The 13586-nt window shown below is 38.2% G+C and overlaps 1 protein-coding gene across 3 annotated transcripts in view; it reads right to left on the reverse strand.

Annotated features, from left to right (window-relative positions):
• Positions 1–13586, reverse strand: part of FREM2 (FRAS1 related extracellular matrix 2) — a 121006-nt gene that overhangs the window by 17312 nt on the left and 90108 nt on the right. For 2 of the 3 annotated variants that reach the window (XM_057399986.1, XM_057399987.1), the window contains exons 12-16: positions 10536–10666; positions 9928–10086; positions 8763–9066; positions 6141–6269; positions 5206–5537 (exon numbers count right to left, since the gene is read on the reverse strand). In XM_057399986.1, the coding sequence (XP_057255969.1) occupies positions 5206–5537; positions 6141–6269; positions 8763–9066; positions 9928–10086; positions 10536–10666 (1055 nt within the window). Of the gene's footprint in view, positions 1–5205; positions 5538–6140; positions 6270–8762; positions 9067–9927; positions 10087–10275; positions 10449–10535; positions 10667–13586 lie in introns of those variants that run through there. The other variant, XM_057399988.1, reaches the window with a different exon arrangement.

Raw genomic sequence — 13586 nt, forward strand, 5'->3', positions numbered from 1 at the left:
ATATTTTCTTTGCAAGATAAATTATCACAGAGCATTAGGTCTGTTTTTGAATGTTGACAATTCCCATTTCAGACTTTAGGAAATACTAATGGTAGTTTCTATAGGTATTCTTTTGTTCCCTTTTCTGATGCAAACTGCCAAACTTCATTAAGTAACAACCCCAAGCCCCCAATTAGTTTGAAAATCTGTCATGTAACACGTAAGAATATTTACAACATAAAAAAAAATATTTCCAGTTAAGGCTTTGGGATCTGGACTCTGTTCTACATTTATATTATGTTTTGTTTATCTGGCCTACATTTCCAGAAGGCAGAGTTTGGCAGTTTTGTGCATGTGCACACTGTATGTAGGTACTGATAAAACCAGAATCAGAAACTAGAAATAACACAAGTTCATGTTTTCTATTGTATATGCCAATGAAATATCCTAAAAATTGTACTTTTTCCTTCTAAACTGTCCTGAGCCTCATATTCTGTTGTATTTACTTGTTCTGTCTGTGAATCTGAGTCACACAAGATTAACAACGTTATCAATTAACTGTTTACACAATACCAATATGGTAAAGCTAAGATCTGGCCCCAGGTAGATCACAGGTGAAACGTAAAGCAGGTTTCTTTAAAGAAGTCTGAATGGAGAGGAGAATGCAATGCAGGTTTGAAATGCCAGCTCCTTGAAAAAGTTAACGTCTGACTTTGCTACACAGCTGGTGCATTAACTTTACAGTGGAGTTTTTTCTTCACAGTGCTCACAAAATGCATGTGTTTGCAGCTGGAGAAAAAGGGTTTGGCTATTAGTGAGCTTCCATGTCAAGGGAATACAAGCTGCAGGGTTCTCTTAAACTTGACTGTGGCAGCTGAACAGAACATAAAAATAAGAAAATGGACATTTCTGTCTATTTCCATTTTACAGATCTAGTGAGATTTTCAGAAGAGCTGACTTTTCCCCTTAAAGTATGATTTTCGTAAAACTAGAACTATTAAAGCTGGAAGGATACTGTTTCAGTGTAATAAAAACTGTGAGCTGCCTCGTAGAAGCTGTGGAAACACACTGGTAATTTAAAAATTTGCTTTCCAATGGGATTTTCAAACATCCAGTGCCGTAACGTGTAGCATAAATGTGAACTGAACATATTGGAAGAATGATGTTTTCAGCTGTGTCCAGAAATAACCGTTTTCATTAGAGAGCAAACCAAACTGATCAACTACTCAAATAAAGTAGCTTCAAGGTCTCGAGCTGTACATTTAAGTATTTTAATATATGTTCTTCACCTTCTTGTTTCTGTCAAAGAATTGCTTAATTAGTTGTTGTTAATAATTTGTTTTTAAATGGTAATTTCCTTACTTCCCTATGCCAAGTCTGGCAAGAGACTGCGACTAGAGAAAGCAACATCCACATATAGGTACTTGGCCAGAACCACACAGAAGCCTTCAGGTGCCAAATTGTATGGCTAAAGCAGTTAAAACAGAAGGAAATGAGATCAAATGATACTTAACACGCTATCAAATAAGTCTAGGCCAACACTTCAATATATACTTTAATAAGGTATGGTCGTTTGCTTGGTTTTCACTATTGCCTTTTTTAATTCTGTTTCATGAATATCTGGCATTGTTCTAGCACATGTGTCTTGAGAACTTGAGATGTCTGCAGTACTTGACATGTCCCCATGAAGTAAAGTCTAATAACCTTTATTAATTACCTGAAAATACAGGAAGATAGCCCTCAGGTAGGTGAGTTCCATATTTTTAAGACATATACATTTTTAAAGACAGATACTGAAATTTAGCCTTATTGCAGGTTGGCCAAAAGAAAACTGTTGCTGCTAATTATAAAATCTTACTTTAACCAAAACAGAACTATAATACAAAAGAACTAACTCAATTTAAAGAGGACTAGGTCTTTATTTTTAAATATACATTCTTTAAGCTGCACATCTAAATCCATATTTAGATACATAAGTGCCTGATTTCTCAGATGTGGTGAATAAGGACAGACCCCAGGAACAAAGCATCAAGCTGGATACTGAAAAGAGTGCTGCATCTAACTCACACAGGATTTGCTCATGCACAGAGTAATTGAGAAAGAGAATGGGTCACAAGCAAAAGGCCTCAAAGGGAGCAAAAAAAAAAAAAAACAACCAATAACTAAGACCTTCTCTGTATGTATTATGACAGTTCATGAGTTCATGGGAACTGGCTAAGACAGCTGCAGCTTGCAGTAAAGTATGAGCACTGCTACACCAGCTGCAGGTCTCTGAACTCACTTCTTGTTGACTGAAGCTCTTCCCCTAGCATAGGAAGAGCACCCATAAAGTGGAGGTCCACATCACACAATATATTGACAGTTTCTTTTGTGAAATATCTTTCTCTGAGTTGACAGTGCTGTCTTTGTTTGACCATACAGGTACCTGAGATTTAGAATCAAGAAAAATAATTTTGAGCTTAAAGATCTAGCCAAAATATCTGGTAAATTAAAGCTATTAAATTTGCAATGGTAGCAGGATGTCATAAGAGTGGGGTTTTTAATCTATCTGTTCTGTCTGTATATTAGAACTTAAGCTTCCTTTGCATACTAAAAAACCATGGTGAAAACCATAGCTGCCAGCTTTACTGTCACAGAGGAGGATTATTAATTGTTCACTGAAGGAGAAAAAAACAACAATGGTGACAACCACAGAGACAGGGCACTGACTGCCTCCCCTCTCAGCTGGAGGGGGTCATGTGAAGATAAAGACCAAACCTGGAGAAGAATTAAATGGAGGTGGGGAAACAGGGAAGGCAGTGAAGCGCATACTGGCTTCAGGGCAATGCTTTGCTGCTAGAAGTAATTCAGCTTGATATTTCACTTAACACACTGTAACCTTTTAGCCATAACCTACAAGGCACTAAAGGATGACTTCAGCTGCAGTTTAATGGCTCTCATAGCTCACGTTCATCTCTTTCTGCTTTTAAACGAATGATCTTACCTAAAGTACATAACACTTCTAGAGCTTAAAGCAAGTAGAACTATCTTTCTTGGTCACATTACCATTTATACATGTCCTTCACAATCGAATATGAGGTCTTTTTATTTACTAAAATATAGTAATAGTGCTTATTTTCTCCTCTGTTTACATGCATATAGACATATTTAGGTTTTATTTAGACACACATTTGCCTAAACCAAGGTTTAGGCAAAAGCTTATTCAAGCTTTTCTGTAAAGGATGCAAAAGTATATAAAATGGAAAGGGCTCATATCAAGTCTTCCTTTTCACTGTGGCAGAAGTGGCTTGCATAGCTCACAGGATCGGAGTTGCAGCTGCTTGGCAGCTGTGTTTGCTTATATGCTTATGATTGTGTGTGTGGGAAATAATATACGGCTGCATATTGCATGGGCATTAAGAGATAGTAAAAGGAATGATGAGTTGAAGACATTAAATAATTTCTAGAACAGTGAAGACTGCTGTCATTTTTATCTTGTGGGAATGTGTAAGGTTTACATCCCACACATGCATGCCTTCCCTCTGAGAGGTACACGGTTTCCGTGGAATGCACCTGTAGGAGGATCTGCTTGTAGCCGAGGGGCAACCCCAAGCAGATGCACCAATGGAGAGCTTCCAGAATCAAGACAGAGATCTTGAACTGGTCACTATAACAAACAGGAGTCAGAACTTATGATAGAGCACTGAGATGACAGATCCACCAGACTTTGTATCTAAGAAGGACAGAAGCTCCATTTTGTTATCATCTTATAATTTACAGAATATATAATCTCTAGTTAAAGGGGTAAAATGTTAGGAAGTTAACCGAGGTCTAAAGAGAGCCCGGTGCAATTTCTAGCATGATCACCTGTGGACACTCACACAGGAAGGTGGACTTTAGGTGTGTAAGTATAAAAGAGAAAAAGAATTTAAAAACAGAGAGAAAAACTTATCTGATTAGCTAGCTATATGTCCCTTGACACCTATGCTTTTAGCAGTAGAATAGCTTTGCTGTTGCACATGCCCACAGGTTCCTTTCAACAATGACACACTTTTCTTATCTGTTAAGGCCTCATATCATTTGGGACTGACAAAAATAAGAATTTGTGTATATAAGTCTACTGAGGTCTGATAAGAAGGGTCCTTGGCAAAATGAACATCTGTTACAAAGTTGAGAAATTATGGCCATTTCACAGTGGCCTCATCCTCTCCACACTGGCTTCAAAGAGAGCCAGGAAAGTGATGTATCTTTACCACACAGCTATGATGCCATGGATAGACTTCTCTGAAATGAGGTACTGAATTTCCAGTCTTTCTTCCAGCCTGTATGATTATTCCCAAAAAAGATTTTTGTGTGTCATAGAGGATTGATCTTCATAGCTTTTGTACTTTAGAGCCTGAGTGGGATCAGACAGTAGTTAATATAAGGGATTAGCATCACTATCACTGCACCAGAAGAAAACCTTTTTGCTTCCACATTATTATGGATTTCTAGAAATAATTCTCCAAAGGACACCTGAAGATGTCCCCAGTCTCTTTGTTTTAACTCCCAACCACTTTCACAGGTCTGTTCTTCAGACATTCTGTATTGGCAGTTTCTCTTTCCTTCCTGATCAAGGAATTTTTTGCTGAGTAATGCGAGACAACTGTGCTGTCTGCACTGACTGGTCTTGTTACCCAGTGAGCAAGAGCTGAGCAGAGGCAAGCACCTGGTAGGACATTGCAGTCAGTTGTTATCAGCAAGAAGGGTCTTCACAATTTTTTTTAAACTCTTTTTAAAGATACACCATGATTAATAGTAATTCAGTGTATTTCTGTATCTATATATATATGTGTGTGTATATATATATATATATATATCCCAATAGTATAAATATGGTAAAACCAATCCTTTAGGCTTTTATTCTAAGAAAAGACTAAGGTGGCTCACTATACAGTAAATGTTGGATTGATTTGTCCTAAAATACTTCAAAATTGTATTGGGAGAAAATCACAGCAAATTTCCTTCAGACTAAATTATTCTCTTAACTTCAATCAGACACAAATTTTACATATAGCCTATTAATATTTAATGAATATTAATAGCTTTAAGAAACAAACTAACTTTGGGGGAAGTCCAAGAAAGAAAAACCAACTACTTTTCAACTAAATTAATTCTAAACCCACTTATTTCTATAGGCATAGACACATTATCAAGGAAACATTTCACTGTAAGAACATAGTAAAAAATCAAGTTACAGCTTCATACCTGTCCATCTGTTCCAATGGTGCCTCCACAATCTGTGAGGAGCTCAGACATGTCATAATAGCTAACAAACTCCCATAAACAGGCTTCCAGATTCAGATTGCGGTAGAAGCGTAAGGTATTAAATCCTCTAATTATTGGGCTGTACTGATACGGAATGGTCTCTCCAATCACATCTGGATTTTTGGTAGCATCAGTTAAGAAACCATGGTGGGTCTTCACTTCTGTGTAATCCAACAGGTTGGAGCATTTATGGTTTCCAACTCTAGTTCCATCAGGGCTAAGTGTCAGCTCAAAGTTGGAGAGTTCTCTTGTAGAAATAACAGGCAGCATGCCTAAAAAACATTAATTTGTAGCACTATAACTAAATTTCACTGTTCAGAGCTGCTTAATTTAGCCAAAGTTTGTCAAACACTAAGCAAGCTATGCAGTGATTCTGTATTTTGCACATACAGCAATTAACGGACTTTAGAATTCAGAGAAAGTTGATAAGCTATGTGTGCATGAGACTTCTCCACAATAATTGTGTCTTTGTAATATGAATGCCAAATATAACATTTCTAAATCTGCAACATAATTTTCAGTCAGGATTTGTGATAATTTTCAGAGACACATAGTAATTAAATGGCTTTATGTCTTTTCATAAATAAATTCTTCTTTGATATATCTGTATGCGTTTCAAAGGAGTTTTATAAAGTGTAGACTTAGCCAAACTTCTGTAAACTATGCAATTAATCTGAAAACAGTCTTCAGATCAAAGACTATGCATTAACACAGTATGTTATGCACCTTGTTGCAAACTGCACTTGTACATACATCAAGCTCTTCTCTGGTCCCACATGGCTATTTAAAATAACATGACCAATAAAATAGCTCAAATAACAGCTTGTTTTATGAATTCTCTCAACTCCACACTTGATAAGCTGATTATATCATACCATCAATATGTGGCATTGTGACTGTCAATTTGATAAAGTTGGCATAAGGATCTTCTGGGCCAGTATACCGCAATTTGGCAGAGAAGGGTTCTGCTCCAACTACTCCTGACACACGAGGCTGACAAAGACCTGATGGAAAAAAGAGAAAATAACTTTATTTTATGTCCAGAGGTTATAATCTATACTTTCCTTTGCACTATTTTTAGATGTACTTTTTCTCACTGTACAAGTTCCCAAAACAAGGAGAATTTTCTTCAACAACAGGTAAACCCTTTTCAGCAGCATTTACCAGAGGTTTGAAAAGGAATTAATGCAAAAGAGGATTCAAATAGAAATCATCCAGATCAACTGGACCACATTTTCAGAAAAAGGTGATGATACTGCACCTGTACATTTTCAGTTGCATGTATCAAGCATGCTTGCAAAGTCAGTGTCAAGTGCCATACTTTCTTACAGAGATTCTCAGAGGCATACACTTTAATTCCTCCCACCCTCTTAAGCACATACATAGCTTTACAAAAGATACCTGATCAGTGTTCAGTTTGTTTTGGCCCAGGATTGGGATTTGGACCTATACATAGCTTCACAGAAATCCATGAGCCTCCTGTTTCATTAGTGACCAAAATGTAGAATTTTGTAGAATAATTGTGTCAAAGGATGTTTAGAAATACCGTACTCAAAGCTTCAAAGTCAAATCAAGTTGCTCAAGGCCTTGTTCAGTTGAATTTTTAATTTCTCCAAGAAAGAAGAATTTATAACTTATTTTGGCAATCCTTTCCAGTGTTATTTCAACCTGTTCCAGTATTATTTCAACCTGTTCCAGTATTAGTCCTGGTTTGTAGGACCAGATTAGGCTTGCAATAATATGATCTGATATATATGCAACTTCTGGTTGCGTAGTTCAATGTAGAAGCATCTGCATTCTGGCCACAAGAATCATAGCACATTGACATGTGATGGCCAAAGAAACCAGCAGATGTGGAAAATCACCAGTTTCCTTCACCCATGTTCTGCTCTTTGCCAGTCTGTGAGGGATTACAAGAAAGAGAATGCAGGGCTCTCCTCCTGGAGAATTTATCAGTTTTGGTGGGCCTCATCTGTCTCAACACTTCAAGTTGGAAACTTCTGGCATGATGAAAAATAAATTCTATTCTGCAAACAATAGCTTTGTTTGTTTGTTTTTCTTAAATGCAAGAAAGATGTACTAAAGAGGCTAAATACATTTTTTTTTTTTTGCACAATCTGACTTCTGAGAATTTGGTCTATGCACTGGAGGTAAAGCATCTTCAAGGCTCAAAATATACTGGATTTTGGCAGGTTGCTTTGAGCATTGCACTTTTTTCAAAATAGCATCTAATAATTTCCTTTTTATTGTACATGATCTTCAGTGTTGTTGACTTTCGCATCATAAGTTAGCTTTGGTACTGGAAGCAATATATGCATGACAATTAAGTCCTGAGCCTGAGTTAATTAGCCTTGTCCTTTTGGCTTGTAGGATTCCTGATAGCACAAAAAAAGGCAACTTGAGTCTACAGTCAAAATGTGGAATAAAGGACAGGAATATAATAAATAGAAAATCCATCCATTAAGCTCATTAAAGCCCTAACTTAGTTGGAAATAAAATGTTAACAATATTTAGTTGGAAAGGCCAAGGAAATTAAAATTATGTTTCAGATGAAGAATCATGTAATTTATCTACTGCAAGATCTCACAAAACCCAGAAGACTTAACGTACATATAAAAGCAGCAGAGATGACACAAAGAATGTAAAACAGCAGCAAAAGGGTAATAAAATACAATGGTCTGTAATTGCTGATTACTCATTCTCCACGTTATACAATAAACAAAAGTATCTGTGACTTCTACTACAAAATAGCATATGCTATCAGACTGTACTTTGTGCATGTCAGTTCTTCACCTCTGCTTCACAACATTACTCAGTAAGAGTTTCATGAAAAGAGTTGGCTGGGCAAAGGAAGCAAACTGCAGTAACTGCTGGCTGAGGGAATGCAGCAACAATTCAGTAGTGATTTGGTATCAGACAATCAGAGAGAGACAAAGATGGAATCAGAAAAAGAAGGCTAAATATTATGAATACCTCAACCATGAAAAGATTTGTCTATGCCCTGTTATCGGACATCACACCTTAGCCAAGGAAGACACTGAGTATCAGGCGTCCAGTGACTGAGGCCAGTGAGGCCTGAATGCCAAATGGAGCTTTTCTTCTGGCTAGGCATTCGCAAGAGCACTCCCACATGGGTTCTCCAGTGTCTAACAGGAGCTGAGATTGTACTGCAAGGTTACTACAGTTGAATTCAAAATTCAAGAGAAACAAGGCTTCATTAATGCCAGTGCACATTATATACTGTTCTACTGAACATGCAAGTTTGCTATGTGGTTAATAATTCAAGGATGTGGGCAACTACCAAAGTTAAAAAACATTTTCTTTTTACAGTTCCCTACCGTGCTAAGAAGAAAGTGTTTGCACAATCTCTATGGACAACAGAAGAAAAGCCGAGATGGTAATGTTAAAACAGCTGGTTATGTAATCAAATTTTGTTATGACAGAATCTGGGATCAAAAAGAGGTCTGGGGGTTTTGCAATAGGTAATGATGCCTTACCTTCTGATGTGCTTATAGTTACAATAGGGCTCATAAGCTCAAGACCCTCATTCCCATCTGAATTCACAGCACGAGCCGCACACTGGACTCGAGAACCAGCTTGGAAGTAAATGGAGTCAAGTGTAATCATCTTGGAGGAAGTAAAGAAAGTATCAAAGTCAATCTCCTTCATGGGGCTAGTCACACCATCAGGACCAGTGGGTGCACTTACAAGCCACCGGTATTGTGTCAGAGTATTATTGATGTTCTCACTGGCACATATAGAACCAGTCTTGTCAAAGTCTTCATATTTAGGATTACAAGCCTGCAGAACAAGATATGTTAACAATTTACTGCTTTCATGGCACAAGAATTTTAATTTATCAAGATCACAAAGCTCAACAACAACATAGAACTGACAACCCCAGTAAATCTCTTAAGAAATCACTTTATTTTGACACTGACACTTTAAGCCTGCTTGTGGTAGATTAAAAGGCAGGTCTAATTATTCTTAATGAAATAAAAATACTATTTTAAATTATGGTTTATGGGTGAAATTCTAACAGAGTTACGAAGGCACAAACTACAGTTCCACATGCTGCTTTAACTTGAATTTTGCCCTTTGGTCTAATTCTGCAAATATACTTTGCATTTCAAGATTTCTCTTTTGTTGTTGTTGTTATTGATTTCTATTTGGGAGATACATTCAACATATGATCCATTCCTGTGTGAAAGGAATGGTGTGAGAAACAAGCTGAAGACACAGATGGACCAAAACCTTCTTCATGCAAAGCTTTCAGCTGCAAAATTACAATGAAAGAAGCCTGTGGTACTTCAACTCATCTTCCAGTCTGTGTCACTTATTAAAATCAATGGCTTATTGGTTATCTCTAGTGATTTTAACTCTGCAAATTAAGATAATGCAGGTAATAGTGAGATCATGCAATCATAGACATAGTGTGAGCATCAAACTGTTCTTAGTGATGAAGAAGCAAAATATCTTTCTGTGCTTTTTGTCCTACTGAAAATTGATTAATTATCCAGACAAACTAGATTAGCTCTTGGGACAGTTCTAGCTTGAACTCACCTGTGGCTCACAACAATATGGACTGATACTGGGTGCCTAAAATCCACTGAGCAAAAATCATATACTAAATTTGTTCCATCTTTCCACAGAGATACTCACTGTGATACAGACAACAGGATAGCCGGCTATGGGACTGGTTTTGTCTTTGGCTCTAGAAGTATCATCATATATCAAAAGGGATGCAACTTGAGGGACAGAGGGAAAGGTGACATCTGCCATGCTGTTTATTTCTTCAATGTAAACAATGGCCTTGGCTGTCTGGCAATGAAAAGGCAGAAATGGTTCTCTGTGAACATTTAAATAAACAAAGGGATTCAAAATGGACCTTGATCAGGCGTAACCTTTAAAATATTGTCCCAAAAGAAGTTCTAAAACCTCAATAGGATGAGCTATTGAGAAAGGATTGAGGCACTGGAAAACATAAAGCAGACTACAAAAGCAAGAGTAAAAATTACTTTCTTTCTTTTCAGAACACTGAAGATACCAAACCCTTTAACCTTGGGTCCCAGCTTTCTTGAATCATGCCTTGCCAACAAACTCTTTTGGGTAGGTGCTACCCTATCAGCTGTGCTGATCCTCTTTGTCTTTTAAGATACAAGCCAAGATGGCATGTATAAACCCTAAAAGAAGAGCAAAGCTATAGTCCAGAAACCAAGAAGTATTGTTTATAAAATTTTGCTGTTGAGTACTTTGCATGAGTTTGTTACCTGTATTTCTGCAACCATGTTCTCATCAGGCTTCAGGTGAACAGTGAAGGCTTCTCTCATCTCTCTCACTCCATCAAAGAGAACTTCAATCTCCACAAAATGCTGTGTTTCACCCTCCTTAAACTCAATTTCTAAAAACATAATGAGACATTTAAAAAATAAATCTGTTGTTCATAACAAGCTATAATTCTAAACCTAGACAGGAGAGATGGCAGTTAATACTTCCTTTTCAAATTACAGATGTTCATGTATTTAGTTTAACCTATTTGATGCTAAAATAATAATAATGAATAGTGGTGGATACATGTTGAACTCACTGAAAATGAGGCATAATAATCATCAAAAGATATTTGAAAAGACCAAGATTAAGTCTAAAGCAACTTAGTATTTTGAAAATGCTCTGGGACTAATTATTACATAAATGTTGGCAACATACGTGTATGACCAAAAGAGCGAAGAATTCTAAATAAAAAGTATTACCAGGTTTTAATCAAAGAAAATGCATTTTAATAAATGGTATATGCCAAAAATAAGGCACAAAGCTAGAGCTACACAAAAAGTACTGTATTTTGAAAAGCACTCTCTGAAAAAAACTTTGGAGGTCATGGCGAACAAGAAGTTCAACCTCAGGTGACTTCTTGGGTTTACATGGCAAGGTTTTGGTACTGGGGGGGTCTGTAGGGGTGGCTTCTGTGAGAAGCTGCTAGAAGCTTCTCCCATGTCTGACAGACCAGTGACAGACAGCTCCATGATGCACCCACCGCTGAGAGGGAAAGAGCGTCAGAGGCATGTGATGAACTGACCATAACCCACATTTCCCATCCCCCTGTGCTGCTTAGGGGGAAGAGGTAGAGGAATTTGGGAGTGAAATTTATCCCGGGAAGAAGGGAGGGGTGGGGGAAGGGGTTTTAAAATCTGGTTTTATTTCACATTATCCTATTCTGATTCAATTGGTAATAAGTAAAATTTATTTTCCCAAGTTGAGTCTGTTTTGCTTGTGATGGCGAATGCTGAGTGACACATTGTCTTTGCCTTGACTCATAAGCCTTTCATCACATTTTCTCTCACTTGTTCAGATGAGAAGGGGAGTGATAGAGTGGCTTGGTGAGCACCTGGCATCCAGCCAAGGTCAGCCCATCACACTGATAGAGTTAGAAGAGTACTGTCATTCTTTGATGCATTTACTAAAGGAAGAAGTACAGAAAATATTTTACATTTGTGTGTGGAATGGATGAGAGTGATCCTAAAATAGTAGGTACATTTCTACTATTTTTTTTTTTTTTACAGGATTTGAAATTAACTGAAGATGGCACAAAAATGACCAACAGAAATTAAGGACCAGAAGAAAGAAAAAAACAGACTTACAGAAAGCTATGTTCTGATTAGTATATTGAAACACCATAATAAACAAAAAATACCAGGTACTAAAAGAGCTCTGCACTTTAAAGGGACAGGTAAAACAATCAGCAGTGGATGACAGTTGAATTATATATGAGAAATAAGGACAGAAAAGTGAAGCAAAATGCTATGAAACACTCATCCTCTCTGGTGCCTTCAAACCAAGACTGGATGCCCTTTCTGGAGGATATATATTCTCTAACCAAAAGTTATTTGGTTCAGTACAGAAGTAAATGGGGGAAACCCGGAGAAACTTGCAATCCACAGTGAGTCTGATTAAGTGATCTAATTACCCTTTAGCCTTAAATGTTATTAAGCCATGAAAATATTCCTTATGGTAATAAGCATGCTATGGGAGAGCGAAGACTTTTACTGAATTTCAGTTTGTCCCACTTCCTTCAGATAATCCAGTTTGTACCCATGGCTGAATAGGCAGGCTGCCTGAACCCACAGATGTTCTGAAATCTGTGGGGAAACCCAGTAGATCACAGACCTTTCTCAAAGGCTTCTGGGCACAGGCCTAGAGCCTCTTCTACAGCAGTAGCATGTTTCCATTAAAAACTCTGCCTCCATGTCTTGTCAGTGCACAGCAGGGAGAGCGTAAGCAAGGCAATGCGTATAGGTAATATATATAGAAGAAGTATTAGCTGGCACTAAAAATTCCTGCTTTTTCAGGAGGAAAGAGCAAAACTCCCAAATGCAGGAGGCAAAGTGACTGAAATTAGCAAGTTTTGGGTTGACAATTTTCTTATTGGTAACAATTTTTCTCTTCTAATATCGCTAAGTGGAAATGACTCTTCTTCTGTGCAATTTGGAGATAGCCCAATGTTGTTGCTGGATGTTCAAAAATAAGTCCTATCAGTTGGACTGGACACCAGAATAGAATCATAGAATCACAGAACAGTCAGGACCTTAAGATCATCTAGTTCCGACCTGCCTGCCATGGGCAGGGACACCTCACACTAAACCATGTCACCCAAGGCTCTGCCCAACAAGGACTTGAACACTGCCAGGGATGGAGCATTCACAGCTCCCCTGAGCAACCCATTCCAGTACTTCACCACCCTCACAGAAAAAAACTTCTTCCTCATACGTAATCTGAACTTTCCCTGTTTTAAGTTCGCACGTATTACCCCTTATCCTATCACTATAGTCCCAAACGAAGAGTCTGTCTCCAGCATCCCTATAGGCCCCCTTCAGATACTGGAAGGCTGCTGTAAGGTCTCCACGCAGCCTTCTCTTCTCCAAGCTCAAGAGCCCCAACTTTTTCAGCCTGTCTTCATATGGGAGGTGCTCAAGCCCCCTGATCATCCTCGTGGCCCTTCTCTGGACTTGTTCCAACAGTTCCATGTCCTTTTTATGTTGAGGACTCCAGAACTGCACACAATACTCCAAGTGAGGTCTCACAAGAGCAGAGTAGAGGGGCAGGATCACCTCCTTCGACCTGCTGGTCACGCTCCTTTTGATGCAGCCCAGGATACGGTTGGCTTTCTGGGCTGTGAGCGCACACTGAAGCCGGCTCATGCTCATTTCCTCATCAACCAACACCCCTAAGTCTTTCTCCACAGGGCTGCTCTGAATCTCTTCTCTGCCCAACCTGTAGCTGGGCCTGGGATTGCTCCGACCCAGGTGTAGGACCTTGCACTTGGCATG

Source organism: Pezoporus wallicus, unplaced genomic scaffold (genome assembly GCF_028554395.1).
Source record: "Pezoporus wallicus isolate ANWC-B61680 ecotype Strahan unplaced genomic scaffold, APGP_CSIRO_Pwel_v1 scaffold_7383, whole genome shotgun sequence".
NCBI lineage: Eukaryota > Metazoa > Chordata > Aves > Psittaciformes > Psittacidae > Pezoporus > Pezoporus wallicus.